This window comes from Naegleria lovaniensis, assembly GCF_003324165.1.
Source record: "Naegleria lovaniensis strain ATCC 30569 chromosome Unknown tig003, whole genome shotgun sequence".
NCBI lineage: Eukaryota > Heterolobosea > Eutetramitea > Acrasida > Naegleriidae > Naegleria > Naegleria lovaniensis.
This window is the reverse complement of record NW_025407825.1, coordinates 487,980-512,161: the sequence shown is the minus strand read 5'-3', so window position 1 is coordinate 512,161 and position 24,182 is coordinate 487,980. Positions and strand designations below refer to the sequence as shown.

Here is a 24,182-nt window from a genome sequence, read left to right as displayed (position 1 = left end):
ATGATTCTCATCTTCATCAACAAGTAAAATCATGTCTTCAAATAGTACTAATAGTAATTCTTCCAAGAATGATGCCAAAGTTAATTTTGAATATTTGTGGAAGGAATTCGTTTTTAAATCGGTAAATTTAATATTGAATCACCGTATAAACTGGCCTATTGATCGGGTGAAGGATGAGAAAACAACATCATGGGTAGGTATTAAAAGCGAGTCTATAATCCGTTAACTGAAACTGCATGTATTTCATCTACTTTCAGTTTCAAATTAAATTACAAGAAACGGAGGAGGTGAACAAAGATTTGGAAAAGCTGTTCAAGACCTTCTCTCCAAAAGCAACTCAAAAAACGATATTTATTGATATATATGCAGAAGAAACACCAACAAGCCCAAATGAAAAGGGTAAAAAACATTTAATGGAGAGATGGTGTATTGAATATATGGATAAATCAAGAGAAGCCACACTAACCGAGAAGCAGCAAGATGAATTACTGTATCAAGTGCGTGTGGCATACAGAAAATTTATTGTACTATTCCGATCTCTATTTTCATATATTCTGTTATTACCTGCATATTCGATCTATCAAAAGCTGCAAAAACATAGAACAGGAATGGGATATACTTTGGGATTCGTGCTTTCTCATGTTGAACCAACTTCACCTATCGAACCAAGTAAGTACCTCCATAGATTTTGTAATTTCTTGATAATTTTTTTGATCGTTAATTGTGTCGTTCTTCATCTTAAAAACTGATACAAAACAGCTTACTTACGAAGCGTTGATTTTCATTCTATCGAAGCCACTTCAATGTGCAAACTCAAAGTTAGTGTAAAATATAGAAAGCAAAAATTTTCAGAGCTATTAACTGTCAGCGATCATTCAGTGTTGAGAGAAAGTCAAATTGATGTGGACTATTTCTCGGATAACAAGAATGAACAACCAATTAACGAGGATAATAAGAAAAAGAGGACATTATCTGTTCATTATAGTGAACCAATTTCTAGTAATTTGGAAAATCCTGTAGAACCTTCATCTCTAAAAGAGGAAATTATTCCTCCTCTTGATATCGATCGAAAAAGAGAGAGAGCTGTGAGCATGCCCCCTAAAAAAAAGGAACCACAAAACATCAATAATGAAGATGTTCCAAACAGCAGCCAATCTCTCAGCAAACCTGTAAATATTCCACTCACCTTTGAACGTCACAAACTTCCAAGCAAATTTCTACCAACAGAAACTCCACCATTTTCTAATGCATTTTCCCTTGGATCATCTCCTGCTTCTTTACCTCGACAAAACAGTGTAAATAACATGACACATGTATCTCCTCCATTTAGTTTTGAAAATCTCAAATTTTCCCCTATTGGATCTTATACTCCACCATCATTACTATCTGAATCTCTTCTGAAAGAATCCCCAAGTTCAAATCAAGCATTCGAAAGATATAGTACCGTACCACCCATGTTTGTTGGAAGCTTAAAAGACATTCCAAGCTCTCTTGAATCTCACAGACATAAATTCCAAATGGACTTTATACCAACACTTCTTGAAGATATCGAGAGCATGAGAGAGCATGATGAATTTGATCACAACCATCATGGTTCATCAACTATTGATGATGATTTTCCATTTCTTGGGTCTATTGAAGATATGCACAACACGCCTGGCAGTGAGGGGCATGACGATGATAAGGACGAAAAAATTGGAGCGCTTTTAACAATGCTTTCGAAAGCGTCACACCATTCGACCTCATTCAACCCAACGTCCATGGAAAACATTGTGAAAGACTTTGAGCAAATTAGAATCACGTTGCAGTCATTAGACAAAAACCAATAAAAATGATGATCATTGGGCAATTTCATGAAAACAATTGTCGTGTTGCTTTACAAGGCTTTTATCTGTTGTCGTCGTCGCTCGAACAGAGATTATGTACATGACGTGATTAAGAATGTGGTAAATACGAGCTCGATTACATCTTGAGAAAGGATGCTTCTTTATCCTTGATTTGGTCTTCGAGCTCCAAAGTTCGATCCTCCTCACTGTCCGACAATCTCTTTTTTCTCTTTAGTACCAATAATTCAGCACGTAGTTCACGAATCTCCTCTCTCAACTTCTTAGCCTCATACTTGTTTTCGCTGTATCGAAATGATTCTTTTGGAGTCATTGAATGAATCGAGGTTGCCTTTGGGAATCCTGGATGATCAAGTGTTCGGGATCTATTTCTAGTGAGGGGTGGCTTCAATGTATTTCCACCACTGATGGTGGCATCTGAAGAAGTTGCAATCGTTGTTGATGGTAGGTTGGAATCATCAACAGATGATCTTCTGCTGCTTGAAGTGGATACCAGTCTCCCTTCCGAGTCAAAACTATTGATTTGGTAATACTTTGGAAAACCTACAACTAATCGAATACTTAATAAATCTAAATCCTCTTCCAATACTTCAAAGGACTCTTTTTGCAACAACATTAAATCATGTTCCAATCTGTTTAAATTTTGCAATTCATTCGTAATATATTCGCTCTTTTCTTGATCCGTTAAATTTGGATTAAATCGGATGGATAGAATTTGTCTTCGTTTTTCATAAATGTCTTGATATTTTCCTTCGATGAAGTGATGGGAAGACAATTCGGCAGTGTTTGAAGGAGTGATTTTTGTGGGTGTTGAAGACATTGTGATTGGTATTTTTTTGGGTTTGACATTTGGCAGAGAAAACCGTCGCATTTACAACCAGGAAATTTGCGTAGATCGGGGTTACCTGATAGCAAAAAGAGTCGCTGGAGCTCCAGCGAATCTGATCCAATCACTGATTCTTTTTACCTCAACAGACTTTCGTAACGGTAAAACAAGACAATACACAAAATATTTCTCGAGTGCCGGGAATTGAACCCGGGTCGCCAGAGTGACAGTCTGGAATGCTACCACTATACCACACCCGATTTACATTCCCCTTGACTAAATATTAGATTTGGTAACGTGATTCCTGGTACAGTTTTATCTTGATTCAATCATGATGTTGTGTACAAATCAAATTACGTGTTCTTGTGTACGCAGCACGCATGGACATTTAATTTAACAACAGATCGATCACACGACAACATTAAATGTCCTCTTCCAATGATTTGGGACAAAGAGATTAAAAAAAATGTCCAAAGAGAATGATTCACTCTTTTTCGAACGCACCCAATCCAATCTTCCAAAGAGAGGAACCTTTTACTTTACTTCTACACTCTCTCTCACTCTCTATGTGATCATTCCATCTCTTTTATTAATTGCCTCAATTCTATATTTACAAGTTGCCTTTCCTGATGATTCACACCGTGTGAACTATTTACAACAAGCCTTTGGTTCAAAAGCAAATTCTTTATTGACTCATTATTTGGGTAAAGTTGCAAATATGACTGCAAGTGACGAGCAAACAGCATTGGAAATGAATGAATCTCTGTCCAAGAAATTGAACAGTATTTTCACATTTACTGAATTGAAATATGGATTATTTGTGAGCGCATTGGTTGGATTGGTCATCTATATGAGAGTAGTAGTCATGACAAGATTGATCGTATTCTCATGGTTGAGAAGATTGATTTTTGGAGCAAAACCCGATGATGTTTATTTACTTGATTTTTGTAAGTTATGAATGTACAAGAATTTAATATTGTATATATATATATATATATGGATCTTGATGTGGGTGAATACGTGTATGTATGATGAAAAATTATGTGTGTACGTGCGCAATATGTTATGAAAAATTATTGCCACGGCCGTGATGAAACTTTGATGACACACCCAATCGGATTTATTGAATTTTTCAAGTGACCTTGAAGAAGGAGAGAAATCTGAACAATGTCACTTCTCTCATTGATACTTTACATGATGTGACAAGTGTGAAATCTAATGAAATTGATCTAGTTTTATTGGATTTCCAAGATGGTCTCTCATTAACAAATGATGTGGTTCATCATTACTTGAATTCATCATGGAAATTGTCATCCAATCGAGTGATTTCATTGAATGGAATGGGAATTGCAAGTATAGATTTGGCTCGTCAATTATTATCTAAAAACTCAAGAGCTCTTATTGTGTCGACGACCATGAGCGCAAAGAATGGAGCCACGACTGCTTGTTTCATTTCAAATAATGCCAAAGATATCAAGAAGGCAAAATATGTGCTCGGTATGTGGTTATTGATCATGTTAAACTTGAAACATCATTGCAATTCAACACTATAGTGAAATGTGAATCGTCATTCCCTACAAATGATTCTTCTATCATTGATCGAATTAAGAAGAATGGACTAAATGCCAACAATTATTCACATGTTTGCTTTAATTTTAAACAAGAGAGTGATTTAATCAATGCACAAAAAGGTAAGGGTCGTGTTTGTCTGTAGAGTCTAACCATTGTTAAACAATTCCAAAAAAAACAAATGTGAAATAATCCCCAATTAGAATTCAAATTGAGTGAATTTGCAGTCACCTCTAATCATGCAGCCATTTCCAAGTTCAACACAAATACCACCTCCTGGAATGGTAAGTTGTTTTTTTCATGCTTTTCAACAATTTCATACTTAATTAACCTTAAACTGTCAGTATTGGAATTTATTGAAAACAAAAAAGCAACAAAGAGGGATGAAACAATTCTTCAAGTCGATTGTTCGGATGAATCAAGCAGATGTACCAGTGTGGTATGGAGAGTGGTGTAAATAAATGTTTGACTACTAGGTGGTGCTACATGTAAAACTATTTCGTTGTTATTGTTGATTGATAGAATCATTTTCCGCACCTCTTTCTTGGCTAATCTTGACTTTGACTGGATTTTCCGTGAGAAGTTGTTGTTCAATTTGTAAAAGAAGCTTTTGTGCTTCTTCTGCGTCAAGAGCTTGTTGTTTCAGTCCACTAGCTACTACGTTCTTTACAATCATATTATCGTAGGCAAATGATTTGTTCTTGGACAGTTTTCTTCCTTGATGCATGATTTGAATAATATCTCCGACATCGGTTTCGTTTGATTCATCATGGTAGCTGTTTTTATATTATTTACGTTCCGTTATCATCAAATTTACATGACAATAATTGTTTCAATATGTTTTTATCCATATCAATAGTTAACATCAAAAGTAAATATAATATCATCACATGATGAAAAGAATATCCAACATGAGTTTCAAACGATTCCCGAACTTCTATTCGAATTCCAATGAAACTACTCGACGACACTTACAATATCTTTTTATATTTACGGAGCAGCACTCCATACTTATTATTGTAGTGGTATCTAGGTACAAGCAACACTCCAGTCTTTTCCATCTTTTTCGAGAGCACCGTACCTACGAGACGAGTGCTACTACTCATGTTAGCCAAGTTAATTAAATGACGCATTTTTTTGAAGGACAAAATATTGAGTGAGGTTATTTGGTTTGCATAACAAGCGAAACGAAATTTCATTGCACGCCATGTAAAAGGTCCATATACTATTTCATTACATCTTACATACTCATTAAAACCAACAAGAATACCATCATGGATAATCCAACGAATCTCACTTGAAGAGAAACAGCAGAATTGACAGACTTTGCAATCTTTCCACTCTTGGATGGTTGTGCTGCACTCTTGGAAGGATTTGGCTTCACATTGGATGGCAATGGTTTGGGTGAGGCCACTGGGACTACTGGTGCACCCACTCCTAACGCTTGCTTTTGAGTGGTTAAATCCTCATTCACGAGTACTGCATTGGTGGCAGAGAGAATAGTGACAGAGCCACCAGTACCCTGTTTACTGAAACGGAGAGTTGCTTTTCTTCCATCAGATAAGCTAAGAGTAGTTCCAATGGTTCCTGCCACGGAATCGTCTCTGACAGCACTCGATACTGAATTATCAATGGAAAAGACATTCAAGAATAAGGTCGAGTTTGAATTGGATGTGGTATCGGTGAGATCGACTCGCGCACCCTCATTAGCATCACTCTCAACGGAATGCCAATCAATAATAGCTGATGAATAGGATTGAGGTGAGAGTGTATGAACTTTGAGAATACTCTTTCCATTATTGTAGGTAATGGTATTTCCAGAGAGGGTGGGAGCAGATGAAAAGTTGATCATCCACACTCGTTTCGAGTTGGAGGATGTAGTGGTAACGACTCGATCCAATACCACGACTGTACTTGGTTTTAAGAAAATAAATTCTCTTTCCACCTTTTGAATGGCACTTTGACCACCATAACTTGGAGTAACCTTAGAGAGCGAATAAGAGTAGTAGGAATTATCGGAAATGGCACTCATGTTGCATACGGTATTGAGTTTTTGTTGAAGAATGGTGCCAGTGGAAGACTCAATTCGGACCATGTTATGGAATGATTCTCCTTGTTGAATACCTGAATGGGTATGGAAATTTTCATCAATGGCAAGCCAACCCTTCTTATAAAGTAAAAGACTTCCTTGATCACGATGAGCATGAGATTGAGAAAATGGACCACACATTACTAATGGCCATTTTGTAGTAGTAGTTTAGAATTATTTGTAGGAATATTATTATTGTGTAATTAAATACCATAGAAATGATAAGATTGGAAGCGTTATCAAAACATTAATTTTAAAACAACAACAACCTCAATATCAACCAAAGACTCACATACCTTGAGCATAAACAGCATCACTTTCCCAACTTGATCTTGTTGCAAAAATACCAGTGGAATCTCCTCTAAATGAAGTAGTGATGAAATTGGTATCATTGGTTGGTGCAGCCTCTACGTTATTAATATCAAACATGAAATCAATGTATCGATTGAATCCACCAGTCATCATAGGAATACTCGATTTGCTCAAAATGGTTTTAGCCACTCGAGCCAATGGTGAAGTAGGATATAAAGAGCATACCACTAGAATATAATGACGATGATAATCATAGAAAGCAGCAGTTGAGTCTCGAGCATGATCACCAACTGGAGCCAAATAATCTAAGGTTGGAACCAAATGATGAAGAATCCATTGGAGAGAATTATAAGTGTGAGGCATGAGATTGGCAATATTCTCACCTGTGGAACGTTGCCACCAATCATATAAAGTGAAGAGTTCCTTTTGTACAAATTGTAGAGATGGATTTCATGGAGACATTTCGAAATGAGAGATTGATTAAGGGTATATAAATACATCCAATAAATGTTATGTGTCATTGAACAATGTAGCAGTGATAGAGGTGATCCCAAAAAAGTAGTAACACACACACATTCATCAAAGATTCACAAATTCTTTCACACACGCACACATTCATCCAACACATACCTTATGTGAAGTACCATATCCAGTACCTTCTAAACTTCCACCACTCACCAATTCTGAATTAAAGAGTGGAATTAATTGATTTCGTAATTTAACATTTCTAAACTGTTGTAGCCACATTTCAGCCAATGGATTCTCACCATAAGTGGCCAAACCAACCATCATGGTAGCTCTAATGAATGAATAGTAATAATTATTGGCAGGATCATCCACGCTCCAACATGACCATGGTGCATTTCGATTTCCCCATTTAGCAGTTGTACAATTCCAAACATTGGAAACAGCTTGGTTAGCAAAAGCCATTCATCTGGATCTTTGAGAGGATGTAGTTTGAGCTCGACACCAATCGTAGACCATCATGATATTTCCTATCTGTTCTCCAACATGTAAATAACTGTCACCTGCCACCTCTGGATTTTGATTATTTGAAATGCGAGATTCTTCAGATGTGACCAATGCATCTGCGTCGGATACAGCAAAGGTACAATACGAGACAGTTCCAGTCACCTTGTACATTAATGCAGCATGCCATGATTGAAACCCATAAACACTACCAGTACTTCCTCCTCCACTGATACCGCTGTCAACATAGGAAAGATAATTCTGGGAGATCCCAAAGGTGGTAAATTCCATTGTGCTTGACAAGTATTCAATTGGAGGTGACAAGGATAACACTCACAACCAATGATAACACCAGCAGCAGAGAACTCTCTCGGAGTGAGACGTGTGGTGGCGATAGATGGATGGATTTGGTCATGTTCCGAACACACACAGAAGCAGTTTGATTTTTTTTAATGATGACCTGAGCTCTCGCGGTTAGTGGACAGCAATTTGAGTGCGATTGCATAGCCTGTCAAGTGTTAGATTGCTATGAGATCTTGATGTGTTCGTAGCGCCAATGAAAACATTTTGAAGATCTTGCAGTTTCATTTTGAAAAACATCTTGCCTTTTAAATAAAAAAGGAGATGCTGGACGTTGAACAATCGTGTTGTCTGTTGAAACCACAAGGAAATCTTCAATTAAGGTCAAAGTCCGAAGAATTGTTGAAGAGCGAGAGAAACTATTCGAAATATAGATTCATAACATCAATTCGTCGTTCAAGTATCAAAAAACAACAACCTTTAAATTTATTAAACAGAAAGCAAGTCATTTCAACCATGAAAAAATTATTGAGTGTTGGGTTGGAAAGCCCATGCCCAATCCGAATCCGACGATCATTTGCAAACAACACTTGCTCGTCTCTCCTCTTCTCTCATATTTCGTGTTGTTGTTACCAACTCTCCAAACCATCGTTCCCAAGCATCATTCAAAAAAATTCATTCACTGCTCGCTCCTACTCGAGTACGACATTCCAATCGATGAGCGAACATCACGGAAATAAGCCTGGAGTATCAGCAGATCATTTGGCTGTTAATCCATCCGATACTTTGTTTGCTAAATTTGCAAGAGGAGAACTTGCTTGTGCTAAAGTTTATGAGGATGATGATGTCTTATGTTTTAAAGATATTAATCCACAAGCCCCTGTACACTTTTTGATCATTCCCAAGCAAACACAACTTGGTAATGTACATTCTGCAACTGAAAATGATATTCAAGCATTAGGAAAGTTGCTTTACGTTGCTGGATTGGTTGCTAAACAAGAAAATTTACTTGACGGTTATCGTTTGGTCATCAACAGTGGAATTCATGGTCAACAATCCATTAATTGTAAGTATATAATTTTGTGATCTTGAAAGAATTGACAATATATTTCTTTTAGATCTCCACATTCACATGATTGCAGGTCGTCAAATGAAATGGCCTCCAGGATAAATATCCATATATTAGTTAAATAAATTAAATGGATATCCTTCTTGTAAATATTCAACACAGCGATAAATTAAAAAATGTCTTTATCATCCTCCCAGCTTTTACCCAATGTGGACGATTTACAAATTCAGTTCGATAAATGTGTTGTTTTCAATAGCAAATTTGCAGGAAAAGCAGAAGAGGAAGACTATTTAAAACTTCTCGGATGTTGTCCTTCTCAACTCTCTCTCAATGACAAGATGATTAGCGTCGGAGTTGTCGAGGCTCTATCAGGATTTGCAACAACATTTGGATCTGATGTAGTTTGTGATTCGTTATTCAGCGATAATTCAAAATATGTATTTATTGAAGTAGAGCCTGGATATTGGATGGCTTTATTTGTAAAATGTAATTCTAATCGACCATCAACTCCATCACCAAACTCTCCTCTCAACTCTGGAAGTACTGAACCTATTCAAGATTTTTCGGGATATAGCGATGATAATTTACCATACTCAATTTTAAAATCAAAATTACAAGATGCATATCAAACATTTAAGATTTTCCATGGTGAGATGGACCACATTGTGAAAAGTGAAGGTGTCCAAAGTTTGAGAGTGAAATTAGATTTATTTCTAGAGAGTTATTGGAAAAATTTTGTATTTAATAATTGGAATATCATGGACATTTTAGGTGGAATTCAATTTCTTCCAGTTCCAACCAATGATTTTCTTGCTATTCAATCGTTTATTCATCAAACGATTTCAAAGTTTAGCAGTTTTAACAAGTCAAAATCTCAAAAACAAAACGACTCTGAACCCACCTCACTTTCTGTCATTCGGGGTTGTTTATTTATTTTTGATACCTATTTAGTGTTCAATGGAATAGCCAAAGAAGATAGCAGAACAGTTGCTCAATATCTTCCATACATTGTGGAGGAGCGTTTAAAGTATCTTCCTCAAAATGTACTACTAAATTCAGCTAATGGTTTCTTTGTAACGGGACCAGAGGATATTCAATCACCCACAACACGATTTAGTGCGCCACGAGTATACATTGGAGAACCAAGAAGCGAATCAAGTGTGATCATATATAAGGTGAGTTTAAAAGGATAACATGTTGCAAACAGGTAATTTTATTAATAGCTCAATAGACTTCAGTTAGTTTTGTTTGTTGACCCGACAGTTGCTTCACAGTTGTCTTTCTATACAAGCCTTAGAGATTTTATTTATCCTGAATTACAAACCATTTACAAAGATCTTTGTGACAACATTTACAAAGGAGATGGTAATGTGATGAAATACATATTTTTCAACGGATCGAGTTTTGCTTTGAAAACAAGTCTCAATTTTCAAAATACCTCCATGCTGTTGAAGGAGTCTTTACAAGAATTGTGTCATTTGAGATCATACGCTAAATTGTAAGTGGTTTGAATTTTTTCAATGCTCTCTTAGAGCTTCAAAATGCTAAATCCATCCAGTAATGATTCAAAAGAAATTATTGTGAGGAACAAAAAAGAAAGCTGGATCGCTTTCAAAATTATTGGCGGCAAAGAATTCTTCTTTATATTCGACCAAAAGAATGCAACGCTGTCTGATGTGCAGCAACAAATGGAAAAAGCAAGCGTATTGTTTAATTCCAGTAAATAAACCTTAAGGTTTTCTTAACGTCCAAATCTTTTTTGATTTGCTAAATCGGGCCAGTTTTTGCAATATTTCCTTAAAGTAAACGACTTCATCGCCCACAATATAGCTGAAGTGTTTTCTAATGTCATCAGTAGAGGCTTGACCATTATTCTTTTTGAAGAAGGCAATCAAATTTTCTGCCATCTTGTTGGAAGTCTTTAACATGGGTTTTACCTCTTCATCCAACTCATTCTCATTGTTTACAAGTCTTGGCTTGTCGCTTGTCATTTCTTGCTTTTTTCTCAAGTTAGCCAAAACAACAGATGAAGCTAATGGACCTTTCGAGCTGGAAAAAGAAGGTAGAGCTAAACCTCCTATTCCATGCTGCCCAGTGAATGTTGGAACAGAAACTGGAACGTTTTTTCTCAACTCTGACGACTTTTGCAATTCTTTCATTGCTAAATCCGCAATTTGTTTTGCTTGTTTTTCCACAATGGATAATTCTGATTGTGTGGTGTTTAGAACAGAATCATGGTTGAATACGCTCTTGACAGATTTCTCGTCGAAAAGGCATTGCAAGATGTATGTCTCATCTCTTTCTTTGTTTTCCTCTTCATTATTTGATTGCTTTCCTTTAAACTTTTCAATCCTGTAATCATTGGATGATGAAGACGAGTCAGACTTGACATCCTGTCTCAAAATTTCACTATTGCTGAATATTGATCCCGTCTCTGTATTTTCCTCTTCATCAAAGTCGATGTTCTTTTTGCGACTAAATCTTACACTGTCATACTCCTTTCCAAGAGTGAAAAGTTCATAAAGATCGTTGGATTTGAAGAGACGTTTCTGTCTAGGATCTTTCAATACCTTATTTGAGAGAAATTGTTTGAAAATTTGACGATGATACATCTTTTCTTCAATAGTACCACTTGTCATTAATCTATAGACGGTCACTTGTTTTTTCTGACCTAACCGCCATGCTCTCTCTAGTGCTTGAAGATCTGTGGATGGATTCCAATCTGGATCAAATAAAATAATTCGATTGGCTCCAATCAAGTTAACTCCCAAGCCACCAACTTTGGTGGTCAGCAAAAATATGAAAATACTGTCGTCCTTATTGAAATTATTAATGAGTGGATTTCTGTCTTTAACCGAAGTAGTACCATCCATCCGGGAGTAAGTGTATTCTTTTTCTTGAACGAATTTCTCTAAAATGTCTAGCATTTGTCGACTTTGTGAAAAGAGTAGCACTCTGTGATTTTGTTCCTTCCATAGAGCCAGTAGCTTTTCTACGACCATCATTTTTCCAGATCTTGACCTGTGTCCGTAATCTTCTATACTACTTTTGTCATCATAGATTAAGTCTGGATGATTACAAACTTTTCTTAAATTAGTTATAGCCTTAAATAATAAATGCTCTCCTTCCAAAGTCTTCTTAACTTCTCTACTCTTCAGGTATGAGTCGTATACCAAAACTTGTTGATCCGTTAATTTACAAAAAATTACATTTTCTTTCTTCTCAGGTAGCTGATGTTTAACATCTTTTTTCAATCGTCTCAATAAATAGGGTTTAATTAAATCTCTCAAAACACAGGAACACTTGTACGCTGTTTGAACTTGGAATTTACTTGCGTTCGAATAACCTCCTAAGGTTATTGGAACAGCAAATTGCGAGAGAAACACTGGCAAAGTGCCTAATTTTCCAGGATAGCAAAAATCAAATAGCGACCACAACTCTTTCAAGTTATTTTGAATTGGTGTGCCTGTTAAAATTATCCTATTGGGAGAGTTAAATTTTTTGCAGGCCAGAGTAATGGCAGCATCTGGATTACGAATTTTGTGACCTTCATCCAGTACTGTGAAGAGTTGAATTATTCGTATAAATTGAGAAAATGATCATATACTTACTAATATATCCCCACTCTTTTTCAATTAAAATCTCTTGATAATTTCTCAAGGATTCATATGTTGTTATTAGTACACCATCAGGACAAGATGCCACTTTCTCAATCAAATCTTCAAAGTTGGCTTTTGAGCTTGAAGACGTGTGGAGAATGCATACCCGAAGCTGAGGCCACCACGTGTTCAATTCTTCTTGCCACTGTTTCATAACAGTTGCGGGAGATATAATTATCGATGGCTTAAAAAGACCACTGTAATGGAGACCAGCAAGATAGGAAGCGATTTGTACAGTTTTTCCCAGACCCATTTCATCTCCCAGGATTCCACCAACCCCTTGAGCTCGAAGTTCACACATCCACTTGATTGCTGTTTTCTGATAGGCAAAAAGCTTGTCGTAAACCTCATTTGGAATGCAATAATCTCTTGTGATGGATACTGAGTCTCCCCAATCAACCACGCTCACCTCTTCTTGTTCTCCATTTCTATTCATCACTAATTTTGTTACAAAAGAGCGTGTGCTATAAAATTCAGACAGTCGCTGTTCATAATATTCATCATTACTGTCATCATGCTTGAATTCCTTTTTACGAGGAGTTTTCTCTTCTTCCTCCATGCATTCATCATACTCTTCCTCAAATTCATGTTCATATTCTTCATCAACATAGTCTTCATCATCATCCTCTTCCTGTTTAATCTTCTTTTTACTTCTCTCAATTAGGCTTGAATCCGGCGGCATTACTTTTCGTTTGTTGCTTGGTTGAGCCAATTCAGGAGATGATGAGCGAGAGGGTTCAAAAGTTTCAGTGCTGTTGAGAGTTATGGCTGTTGATGATGATGATGCAACGTTATCAAAAGGAGTGATGACTCCGGTACGAATTAACCGTTCTCGTTCTGTTTCATTTTCTTCGTTATCAATAACTGCCAAAGATTTTCTCAACTCGGTTTCTTTCTTTCTATCTTCTAAATCATCTTCAAGTTGTTCTTCTTTTTCTTTCAAATCATTGATTTTCTTTTTTAGGCTTTTCAGCTTTCTTTCATCTTGTTTTGTAATATTTGATTTGCTATTTAATTCTTTATATTCTTTTTCATACTTTTCAATTTTTGCTTTGAGAGATTCAATTTTACTTTGTTCCTTCTTTGCTAATTGTTTTTCGTTTTCTTCAATTTTCTTATTCATTTCATCCATCACATTTCTTTCAATATCTTCAGTTGTGAATGTAGAAACTCCGAGCATGGATAAATCATCCTCTTGAACCAATGTATGGTCCGAAGATTTATTCTTCATGGTTGATGATGAAGGTGAGGATGATTGTGCATTCGAATGATGGTTGTTTGTGTTACTTGCTGCTTGTCGAGTTTGAAGCATTTTTTTGTTCGAGTATGCGCAGGAAGAAAATTGTGAATTTGATGAAATTGAAAATCGTGATTTTTATTCTGTGTGGAACGATTTAACAACATTGACAATCGTAATCTTCATTATTGAAATTAAAGAAGTTGGGAATTTCTTGTTTTCCTTCATGGTGATGCTCTTCATGTTGGAGAGACTGAAAATATGAATCAATTACTGTGCACAAAGCGCTGCTCGAATAGCTTGAGCAATGATCTCGGTCTTCCAATTTTAGAACATGAAGCTTTTTAACAATCTGTTGGGTAAGATGGAAAGTTGCGTCCTCCATAATATTCTCAAAATACTCTCCCAACAACGATTCAATTCCCAACTCAATAAATAATTTGAATTTTTCAAAAGTAGAAACATGCTCTAAATTGCAAATCTCAAAAATAAATAATAGAAATTGTTGAGATACCTCTACGTCACAATCCATAGTGGACGAGTGAATAAATGAGCTGACGTTAAGAACAGTTGTCATTAGAAGTAAGAACAAGGGTTGTACAACTTACTTGAGATTTTGTAATAATGTCCTGTCTTGCAACACTTGTGAGAAAGGAATCACATTGTGTGCAATTAAGTTTTTACAAATTTCAATCGCCTCCTTTTTGATGAAATATTCATGGTTGCTTGAAGCAGTTCTCAAAATTTCTGCCAATAACGACATACCAAAATCATACTGAAGCGATCTTCTATGTTCTAATACTATTAAATCCTTCTCAAATTATTATATATTATACTGTTTGATAGAAAAAACTTACATGTAATGTCTTGAACGTGGTAAGGACAACATAATGTTCAGTGTCTTGAAGCTTTTTCGAGAGAATCCCTATAAGATGTGAGAGTATGTCTTTCTGTGCAACAAATTGAGTCATAGTTGCATAGTGTGTGTTGTCGTTGAGAGACGTTCGGATGATATCTATTGCAGCATCTCGCAATTCCCAATTCATATCATAAAATCTTGTGGTAACAATTTCATAAAACCTGCTTTCTTCGTTTTTGCATGTAAGTGGAATAATTTTTCCTACTAGCGAAACAATATCAGGAATCAGACTGTTTTGAAGGAGTTGCCACAAATAATCGCTATGCTCATTCTTGAGAGTAATTTTGGCTTTCAAAGCCCAACAAAGTAGAACTTCTAGTACTTTAGAGCAGAGAGAGTTATTGATATGTTCATACATTTTCACTGTGAAAACTAATAAGCCATGTAAATCATTCTTGTCACAATAATCGATTGTGGATGGTATTTGCATAAATCTTTGAAGGCACTTGCTGATGGCTAAGATAAATTTGCCTTTTTGCTTCACTGAAAGACATTTGAGATTGTTAAAGTATTGTGTATCATTATTTTCCTCAAACATTCGTTTCCACATGGTTACTAAAATGGACAAGAGTGATAGAGCTGATTGTTCAGGAAGTAGTTCGCTTGAAAAGTTTGAAAGGATTTTTAGTCCAATGTTTTGGTAGCCAATATCTCCGGAAAGTAGACACGCCTCTACAGTTTCGCATGTGTGTGAAACAACATCATCTGTTTTGCCAGTCAATAGTTTCAACGAATTAACTTGTTTGTTACCACTTAGTAGATTGTGATTTGATAAATATATCAAAATATCATAGAGTCTTTCTACCACTCGTAAATCATGTACGTTTGCGATGGTCTCGTCATGTACAAGACGTTCAATCAATTGTGATTCTGCCAATGCATTTTGTAAAATTTCTGTACTCAAGGGTCGAAGCATTGCAAAGTCAAATGTATTGTTGTGATCATTAAAACTTAATGTTATGAGTTGCAAAACAAAATCTAAAAAATCGAGCATGTCTTCTTTCTTAAATGGTTCCAAAATATTGATAAACTTTTGAAGTATTTCTTTGTTACCTAGCTTATACCAATATTGAACAACCAAAAGCAGGCATTGTGCGCAAGCTTGCCTTAAATAAATATTATCACTTCTCAAACAAGTTGGAAATATCCTGCTAAAACATTCCATCTCATTGGTGAACCAATCCATTCCACTAGCATGAACATCAACAAATGTACAAAGCGAATTAAACACTGCAATTTTTAAAATACCAATACCCTCATAGTCCATATTCCTATACAAACAACCTTTCTCGTTATCGGAGAGTAATATTTGATTGAAGTAATTCTTAAAGAGATTGGTTTCAATCTCTTGTTGTCCAGTGTTGTTTACGATAATTGAACAAGTTGGAGCGTTAAATAAATGTTCTTCTCTAAAATACATCCCTAATGCAATGATCATACATCTTTTCATACTCAGTAGAGGAGACGTCATTTCATCATCGGAAGAGTATGTGAAAAGGGTTTCATATATTGCAGTTAATCCCTTCTTACGAACAAACAGATCCGTCGTTTCTCTGGATGAAAAAACTTGCTCATTCAAAAAAGTAAGAAATTGATCATATTTCGATCTTTCAAAGCATTCAACAATTTCTCCAGCTGGTTGCATGAAATGGTCTAAATTCACTTCAAGCGTTTCGGAGATAACGGATGAGGACATTTTTTTTGTGCAAGCTGCCGACCCGAATATAAATATTACCATGTCACCACAAACTACGCCATAAGAAAACTACCAGCGAAAAAATTCGACTCAAAAAGGCAAAAATTTTTTGACAACGAAATGCAGAAACTCCGGGATTGGTTCAGAATCTTGTAAAGTTTTATTCAGTAGTGCTGACGTTCGTTCATTAAAAGTGAACCTCCTCCTGATTATGACCACACCTATTGTACCAAAGCCAGTTACTAACGTTTCGAAAGCAATTCTCTTCAGCCTTTCGTTATACAAGGATTGGTTGATTGTTGATGATAATACTCACATTCACCGTCATTACACCGTTCAACAAGTTTCTCGTTACACGATAAAAATCCATCTTTTGTACTGATCACTTGGTATCTAAGTTACATCAAAGTTGTTCCACGTTGTTGCTGTGTAATCGTAGTTTAGGTGTGTGATTTAAAATACTCGACCTCATCTTTGGTGAAGGCATTTTTTTTGGAGTGAAAATTAATGTCAACTTGAAAAATTAAATTACAACAAAAAGCAAAAACTCTTGTTCTTTAATTTAATAACAGCATCTCCTTGGAGCTTAACTGAGAGAAATTGAGATCAGTATTATCAATAATATTATTAATTATTTTCAATTTGTTTTCTGTGCTCGGTGGACCTCCTCGCTTTTGTTTTATGCGAGTGAAGCTAGCTTATCGACAAAGTAATTGTTGTATTTTGTTGTGTGTTTGAATGTTGGTTTGATTGGTTTCATGTTGTGAAGGTTGAGATGATAATGTGTTCGGATTGTCAAGGTTATGTTGGATTGTGGAGAAATTATGAGAAGATTGTGGATAATAGGATTGATGATTTTGAAATAAATGTTCACATCCTCCATATTGAATAGGGATATTCTGATAGCTCATTGAATTGGATTGGTTTGGTTGTATCAGATCTTCATAAATTCTTTCGAAAGATGGTGTGATGTTCTTGGTGAATCAAAAGAGCCGGGATTAATGCTACTGAAACCGGTAGATGACGGTGATTGCACATTGAAAGAAGATAATGGAGAGGAACACCATGTGTGGTGATTTTGATTTGAAAGTCCATATGATTGACCTTCAAAAAAGTTGTTGTTAGATGTGGTTTGGTTTGTGGACGGTGATGAAAAGTTTCAATTTGATTACATTTTTTGTGATTTAGAGTGTATTGAGGATTGAATTTAATTGTTTTATTGTACAAACTCGAATTCTTTGTCAAACTTGAACGATGTCCACACTTGATTAGTTTCCACATTACATGTGAGAGAAATGTATACAATTTTCATCTTGTGTTTCGTAATCTTCTTTCCGAATTTACGTGTAAGACGTGAGTGAGTAATTTCCAACTCAGACCAATGCTTGCATTTGTCTAAAGGAGGAACACTGTCAGTAAATCTGAATTGAATGCACTTCTGTCTCTTCTTTAGGCCATTCCACAAAATGTCTTGATACCATTGGTAATATTTAGCCTTTGTTCCCCTCAGAGCAAGATAAAACACGTTTGGGTTGCAACATCCAACCGTTTCATGGCTGATGGAGTTTGAACATCTCATCTGTAGATGTTGATAAATAATATTTCTTGCACATTTGGCGAACTGTTCCCATATAATTCCATAAATTTGTTTCTTCTCATCTGGTACTTCTTTAAAGGAATTATATTTTGGTACAAATTCAAACAGTCCTTTCTCTAAAGTGAATTGATATTCCTTGTGAGTGTCTTCAGCAGCTTCATCTGTGGTTCTTGATTTTCGTTTTTTGCTCTGTTGGGAAATATTGTCATCATCACATTTGTTGTTTGGTGTTATCGTACATTGTGTCTCATCAACAATACCAGAGAAGCTGCTTGTGCTAGGCAACAGACAGCAAGGTGGAAATGATATAGTTTCGTCTGTGAAGATCCATTCCTGAACAAGTTAAGCAAACACATTGTAACAAATTTGAAACATACTGTAGAGGTAGTCATTACTGGTGATGATGGGTGAGAAGGGTTCATTTCGATGCTTGATGATGAAGGAATCTTGTGAAATATGTTACTGCTGAATACTGGACAAACATAATACTTACATTGTTCGTACTCTGGTTCGTTGTGGATTGGCTATCCAATGCTGGTGATTCATTGGCCTTGATAATTGAGATCAATACAAGGTGAACGATATTCACTAGTACTTACGTGATTAGTATTTGTTTCGCAACTCGAATCACAATCAGAAACACCAAGCTGAGGTAAAGATTAGTGTAGGTGTTGAAATTGTTGTTTGATGATGTTGTTGTTGTGGTAATAATCAATTACTTACACAGTATAGAGGCACAGTGCCCTCTTCAATGACCACTAATTCAGCTTCCATGTTGTGTGTGTTGTTGGTGTGTTTTTTTGTGTGAGAAGCAGAAAACAACACCACAGACCAATCACTCCATTTTTTTTGACTCCGGGACTTACTAAAACGAGCCGAATTTTTTCTTCGTCAGTTTTTGCACTTTACGCTCAGGCGTAGTTTGTGGTGTAACATTCTAGAGTATATATTAAAACCACAGATTAATAACAACACAATAAGACCAATTATTAATTGCGCAAAAAGTAAAAACGTGTTTTTTGTAAGTGTGAGCAAACTATTTTGATGATGATGAAAAAATGATCAAACAAGCCCAAACCATCCTACTGCCACGAAAGGCTTGTTCGAGGCTTGCAGTTTTTGTGTTGATGATTGCTGTTGGCCTTCTCATGATTTCTTTAGATCATCGAGGAGTTGTATATTCTCAACAATCAAAACCAGTACGAAAAGATACCGATCAGCCAAAGAGCAAATTCTCGGATACTACAGCAATAACAGCAGAGGAGGTAAAAGGAGAGCTTGATGCTACCAAAGTGAGAAACAAGAGAAGATGTAAACATGAAATCGGAATTAACTGGAGAACCAATGTGGATAGTTCGGTCTATCAAACTCCATATATTACAAATTTGATGAACGTTAATAGCGGTCAAAACGCCGATAAGAAGCATATCATCGTTCCCACTTTTGTGCGATATATTCAAGTATTGAATGGTGATAGTGGTGCTGAACATAAAGAAGGAAATAGCCATTGGCCATACACTCATAGCCAACTTGCTTCTCACTCATCAGTATTGCTGTATGATGTTAATGGTGATAATATCAAAGATGTTGTTGTTACCACAGCCAACGGTGAAATTTTGTTCTTTAATTGGAAGGGTGAATTGTTATCTGATTTCACCATTGAAATTCCTGGATTAATGGTAGACAAATTGTGGTTTAAGGGTCTAGAAAATGATAAGTTTGACGTGTCTCTTTCACTTTCACAAAAAGAATCTGAAAAGCATGCCGAGGAAGCTAAAAGTAAGAGAAGACAAAAAGAGAACCCATCTAACAAAGGATCCAACGACAATACCAAAACAAATAGAAAATTACTCCAAGTTGCAAAAGCAGCTCCAGGAACGGAGGGATTATTAAGCTCCGAAGCTAGGGCTTCTCTTTCATTAATTCAGCAAAAAGTTCATACACCCCAATCATTGCGACCATTCCTTGGAGAGAAATTAGAATCGACAGAGCAGCATCAACACTACTCTCATCATACGACGATCAAGAAAGGAGGAAAAGAGTATATTACTGTTGACGCTCATGTCTTATCTACACCCGTAATTGCTGATTTAGATGGCGATGGAAAAGATGAATTAATAGTTTCTGTGTCGTATTTTTATGATAGAGAATACTACCACCAAAATATGTTTGAATTGGACGTCGATATTGATATGGACAAATATGTTGCTGGTGGTATTGCTGTGTATGACTTGTCCACAAGAAAAATCAAATGGGACGTTCACCTTGATATGACCACTGATACGGTGAAACAAAAAGCATACATCTATGGAAATCCTACGGTTGCAGATGTTGATGGAGATGGATCTTTAGATGTTATTGTTGGTACTGGCCTTGGTTGGATTTATGCATACAATAGTCATGGAAAATTGTTAGATGGATTCCCAATACTTATGGGCGAAATTCAGGGACAAGTCATTGCTGAAGATGTAAATAACGATGGATTTATTGAAATTTGTGCTGTTGATTTCAACTCTAACCTTGCATGCTTTAATGGAAAAGGAAAAGAAATCTGGTCTCAAAGATTGTCTGGATCTGCTGCTCAAGCACCATCTGTTGGTGACATTAATGGTGATGGTAAATTGGAGTTAGTTGTCGGAACTTCAACTGGACATGTTTGGGCCGTGGATGGAGAAACAGGAAAGGTGTTAAAACCTTTTCCAATCAAAACCGGATCCTCCATTTACAGTCCAGCTCTTCTTGTGGATTTAACAAATTCCACATCCTCCAACGATGGCTCTCTCGATATTGTATTACCTTCATTCGATGGATACTTATATATTATTAATGGTAAAACAGGTTGTATTGATCGTGTAGACATTGGAGAGAAAGCATACAGTCAAGTGTTAGCTGATGACCTTACAGGTAATGGAAAATTGGACCTGTTGGTTAGTACCATGAACGGAAATTTAATTTGTTTGTCTACTGAAGCCCCATATCATCCATTGAAGGCTACTCCTTATCAAATGCAATATGAAAATGGTTTTAAATATAGAGATAATTTATATGGTATTTATTTCAAGAGCAGAGAATACAGAGATGTAATTGGATCAACAGTTGATTTGGAATTTGAAATTGTTGACAATAGAAAAACTAATTCCAGAGATCGTCTACCTATTGCCTACAATGTCAGAATTTTATTGGGCGCTCGTAAGGTTCTTTATGAAGCAAAATATCAAAAACCTGGATATTACCGAGTTGAAGTTAACACTCCAGAAGAACGAACCCATAACGCCATTATCACAGTTGAACTCAGAAATGAGTTTGGGCAATTATATACCGATTACATTTCATTGAGTTTCAACATTGGCTTCTTCTCGCTGCTGAAATGGATGGTTTTCATGCCATTTATTGCCAGTTTAAGTGCCATCTTGTACACACTTCGAGCACATTAAATTTGCCTCAAACTTTTTAATCTTCAAAATTACAGGTTCAATAATTTACATTGGGGGTTTTGTTTTCATCCGATGCTTGTTGGGTATCATCAGCCGAGCTCCTACTCTGGACAAAATTTTTCACATTGTTGAGCAAAATGCTGCTTGCTTTGATTGTGTATGAAAAAATTCTTGGTGGTTTGAGGTCTTCACTCTCAACTTCACTGCTCGATGGTGGTTTACTGACCATAGCAAGCACAATGAACATTGGAAAGAGCATTGCCCATACTCCAGATGATAAAAAGAAAGGGAAATAGTTCGACAAAAATGCATTTGGAGCTCCAAAAGCTAACATGTATCCCCAACGCTCTTCAAAGTATTTGATCCTTCTCTCCAATGAGTATCCCTTATATGACCACACGTATTCAAAAGCATAGAATGCATACAACCAACTGTACAGAACAAAACCAGTAATGGTACCAAATATTGGAACCACAGAAACCAATGAGGCCTGTAAAAGGAATATAAAGAATATGATTGGTCTATAAATTAGATCACTTATTTTCTTAATGATATTACTATTTTGTATGAAATTAAATAATAAACTAAAAGGAACATAAATGAAAGGTACCTTCTAAAATCTAAACTATTTGAACTACCTGATTGAGATGAAGCCCTCTTATGCAAAGAAGTCTTCTTGGCCACGTGTTCCGCTATATCATCATACCAAGCAGCTGATAAGATAAAACTGACTGTATACAATGGCCATATCCAAAATAACTATCCATCGTGATTTTCGAAATTTGTAATTGAAATATAATTCGGAAGCTTCAACGAACACATACATTCTTTAAACTAGCAAATAATAACCCTAAAATAAATGATAAATAATCTGTGTTCACTGCATTTTGGTCTAGTCCATTCCCGTTTGCTTCCGAAGCCGTTGATGAATTAAATAACGGTGTCGCGATATAGTCAAAGAATATTATACTTCCAACAAACAGACATCCATTCAAAACAAAGCATTGTGCAAATAATGGCTTCAATGTTTTACTTTTTGCGAATATATCAATTGCTAGAGGTAAATTCATTCCATCTCTGAAGCCTTTAGAAATGTTGGTGAAAATTGCTTTGGTGTTTGGCATTGGAAGAGAGTTGTATTTTTTTTTTGTTCTATTCGAGAAATAGGAAGAGATTCACGTGAATATTTCGAAATGGAGTTTATTCGTGTTGAAAAAACGATCCAGTCATTATGTTCTTTTGTAGGTTGGACATTGAATTTAGAATGCAACAATTTCAAGCCTCAATTTTCCAATAATTTTGAATTTGTTGGAATTTGGCAATCTCTTTTCTTTGTAAAACTCTCAATCTTCTAGTAAAAATTCTGTATCCTAAAACTCCCATCAAGATTAAACCAAAAAAGACACCAATGACAGCAATGACAACCACAATAACAAGCAATGCGATTGCCATACCATCTCCATTTCCACCTCCTCCACAGTCACTCCCTCCATTGCAATTGCAATCTCCACTTCCCATAGAGCATCCATAACAGCCACCAAAACATGATCGATCAGGCCTTCCGTACAATGAATTCCAAAAACAAAACCAGAAACACATATCTGAGAAGTCATAGTATGAGGTTCTATATCTGCCATAGTAAGGATAATTGTCATAGGCATAAAAATCATCTGCAATGCAACAATTTCCAAAAAATGTTCCATTGACTAACTTGTTCAATAATACAAATCCAAGACAGCATAATCCAATCAACCCCAAAATGAAGAAGAATAAGGTGAGTCCACATCTGATTACAATAATTCCACATGAATGATGAATTCAAATTCTAAAATTTGAAACCTACATGTAAGAAGCAACAAAAACATTCATGTTGCCAAATAATTTGGCCCTTAACGCATAGTCATAGTCGCACAATGCAAAAATTCCAACACAAATAAAGACGAGTACCTGCCAAACAATCAATATAATCGAAAAGTCGATGGCAATTAAAGTTCCAAATTTGATAATAGATGAAGGCTTGTATCCACTTGCCCCAGTAACAACATTTCCATGTTCATCCACATCTTTGATTTCGTATTGGTGTCCACAAATATCACATGCATAAAACGATGAAGCTTTTGGTGAAACAGCTCTCCATTGATCCAGACAATAACGATGCACATATTTCATACTACCAGCACATTTGCAAGGAGCAATAAAGTCATCATTGGCAGTAAGTATTCCATGACAACATCGACAAATTCGTTCCGTTTCTTCATCATGAATATGAGATGTTGAATGATATGTTGTATTTCCAAGTGAGTGGCGAATCTAAATACCATTCCGATTTAAAATGTTAAAACAACGTTTTGATTTCTTCTACCTACAGCTGTATCATCTTCATAGGGAGCGTGTTGATCATGTAATTGATTTTCTAATAATTGTTTCTTCTCACGCAAATTCTCATCAATGTGATAGGGTGAAGAATGAGGAATTCCAATAACGCCTCCAGATGAGCCTTCAAAGGCTTTTTTGAGATCAGTTTCTTCCGAATACATGTGTGATGATATTTTTTTCTTTTAAGAAGAATCAATTCAGTTTCTAATTGCTTTACATTGAAATAGAACCAACTGTTTCAAACAAGAGACGATTCCATGAAAATACGGTTGCCATTAAACGAATG

General features: G+C 35.9%; 14 protein-coding genes across 14 annotated transcripts; 5 read left to right on the top strand and 9 right to left on the bottom strand.

Moving 5' to 3' along the window:
• Positions 1-31: 31 nt before the first annotated feature.
• C9374_009680 (uncharacterized protein) lies at positions 32-1,829 on the top strand (the record flags this gene model as incomplete). Its single annotated transcript, XM_044699894.1, has 3 exons — positions 32-193; positions 258-669; positions 760-1,829. 3 exons carry the CDS (start codon positions 32-34, stop codon positions 1,827-1,829), a joined length of 1,644 nt encoding a protein of 547 aa, XP_044554997.1.
• A 133-nt stretch (positions 1,830-1,962) lies between these two features.
• C9374_009679 (uncharacterized protein) lies at positions 1,963-2,664 on the bottom strand (the record flags this gene model as incomplete). The annotated part of the gene is made up of 1 exon (XM_044699892.1): positions 1,963-2,664. The coding sequence occupies one exon, from the start codon at positions 2,662-2,664 to the stop codon at positions 1,963-1,965; it is 702 nt and encodes a 233-aa protein (XP_044554996.1).
• Positions 2,665-3,136: 472 nt separating this feature from the next.
• C9374_009678 (uncharacterized protein) lies at positions 3,137-4,696 on the top strand (the record flags this gene model as incomplete). The annotated part of the gene is made up of 5 exons (XM_044699891.1): positions 3,137-3,617; positions 3,808-4,167; positions 4,224-4,361; positions 4,443-4,523; positions 4,584-4,696. The coding sequence occupies 5 exons, from the start codon at positions 3,137-3,139 to the stop codon at positions 4,694-4,696; spliced, it is 1,173 nt and encodes a 390-aa protein (XP_044554995.1).
• Positions 4,697-4,744: 48 nt separating this feature from the next.
• Positions 4,745-5,372, bottom strand: C9374_009677 (uncharacterized protein; the record flags this gene model as incomplete). Its single annotated transcript, XM_044699890.1, has 2 exons — positions 4,745-5,015; positions 5,215-5,372. 2 exons carry the CDS (start codon positions 5,370-5,372, stop codon positions 4,745-4,747), a joined length of 429 nt encoding a protein of 142 aa, XP_044554994.1.
• A 107-nt stretch (positions 5,373-5,479) lies between these two features.
• On the bottom strand, positions 5,480-7,432 carry C9374_009676 (uncharacterized protein; the record flags this gene model as incomplete). Its single annotated transcript, XM_044699889.1, has 3 exons — positions 5,480-6,471; positions 6,625-7,063; positions 7,271-7,432. 3 exons carry the CDS (start codon positions 7,430-7,432, stop codon positions 5,480-5,482), a joined length of 1,593 nt encoding a protein of 530 aa, XP_044554993.1.
• Positions 7,433-7,570: 138 nt separating this feature from the next.
• On the bottom strand, positions 7,571-7,900 carry C9374_009675 (uncharacterized protein; the record flags this gene model as incomplete). Its single annotated transcript, XM_044699888.1, has 1 exon — positions 7,571-7,900. One exon carries the CDS (start codon positions 7,898-7,900, stop codon positions 7,571-7,573), a length of 330 nt encoding a protein of 109 aa, XP_044554992.1.
• Positions 7,901-8,626: 726 nt separating this feature from the next.
• Positions 8,627-9,080, top strand: C9374_009674 (uncharacterized protein; the record flags this gene model as incomplete). Its single annotated transcript, XM_044699887.1, has 2 exons — positions 8,627-8,975; positions 9,028-9,080. 2 exons carry the CDS (start codon positions 8,627-8,629, stop codon positions 9,078-9,080), a joined length of 402 nt encoding a protein of 133 aa, XP_044554991.1.
• A 74-nt stretch (positions 9,081-9,154) lies between these two features.
• On the top strand, positions 9,155-10,705 carry C9374_009673 (uncharacterized protein; the record flags this gene model as incomplete). Its single annotated transcript, XM_044699886.1, has 3 exons — positions 9,155-10,153; positions 10,202-10,476; positions 10,537-10,705. 3 exons carry the CDS (start codon positions 9,155-9,157, stop codon positions 10,703-10,705), a joined length of 1,443 nt encoding a protein of 480 aa, XP_044554990.1.
• Positions 10,706-10,708: 3 nt separating this feature from the next.
• Positions 10,709-13,949, bottom strand: C9374_009672 (uncharacterized protein; the record flags this gene model as incomplete). Its single annotated transcript, XM_044699885.1, has 2 exons — positions 10,709-12,537; positions 12,590-13,949. The coding sequence occupies 2 exons, from the start codon at positions 13,947-13,949 to the stop codon at positions 10,709-10,711; spliced, it is 3,189 nt and encodes a 1,062-aa protein (XP_044554989.1).
• Positions 13,950-14,031: 82 nt separating this feature from the next.
• On the bottom strand, positions 14,032-16,489 carry C9374_009671 (uncharacterized protein; the record flags this gene model as incomplete). The annotated part of the gene is made up of 3 exons (XM_044699884.1): positions 14,032-14,428; positions 14,483-14,685; positions 14,732-16,489. The coding sequence occupies 3 exons, from the start codon at positions 16,487-16,489 to the stop codon at positions 14,032-14,034; spliced, it is 2,358 nt and encodes a 785-aa protein (XP_044554988.1).
• A 1,216-nt stretch (positions 16,490-17,705) lies between these two features.
• On the bottom strand, positions 17,706-18,860 carry C9374_009670 (uncharacterized protein; the record flags this gene model as incomplete). The annotated part of the gene is made up of 5 exons (XM_044699883.1): positions 17,706-18,419; positions 18,464-18,532; positions 18,580-18,636; positions 18,686-18,733; positions 18,810-18,860. 5 exons carry the CDS (start codon positions 18,858-18,860, stop codon positions 17,706-17,708), a joined length of 939 nt encoding a protein of 312 aa, XP_044554987.1.
• Positions 18,861-19,144: 284 nt separating this feature from the next.
• C9374_009669 (uncharacterized protein) lies at positions 19,145-21,520 on the top strand (the record flags this gene model as incomplete). Its single annotated transcript, XM_044699881.1, has 1 exon — positions 19,145-21,520. One exon carries the CDS (start codon positions 19,145-19,147, stop codon positions 21,518-21,520), a length of 2,376 nt encoding a protein of 791 aa, XP_044554986.1.
• A 37-nt stretch (positions 21,521-21,557) lies between these two features.
• Positions 21,558-22,644, bottom strand: C9374_009668 (uncharacterized protein; the record flags this gene model as incomplete). Its single annotated transcript, XM_044699880.1, has 3 exons — positions 21,558-22,077; positions 22,131-22,279; positions 22,345-22,644. The coding sequence occupies 3 exons, from the start codon at positions 22,642-22,644 to the stop codon at positions 21,558-21,560; spliced, it is 969 nt and encodes a 322-aa protein (XP_044554985.1).
• A 151-nt stretch (positions 22,645-22,795) lies between these two features.
• Positions 22,796-24,057, bottom strand: C9374_009667 (uncharacterized protein; the record flags this gene model as incomplete). The annotated part of the gene is made up of 3 exons (XM_044699879.1): positions 22,796-23,306; positions 23,364-23,830; positions 23,887-24,057. 3 exons carry the CDS (start codon positions 24,055-24,057, stop codon positions 22,796-22,798), a joined length of 1,149 nt encoding a protein of 382 aa, XP_044554984.1.
• Between the last annotated feature and the right edge of the window lie 125 nt (positions 24,058-24,182).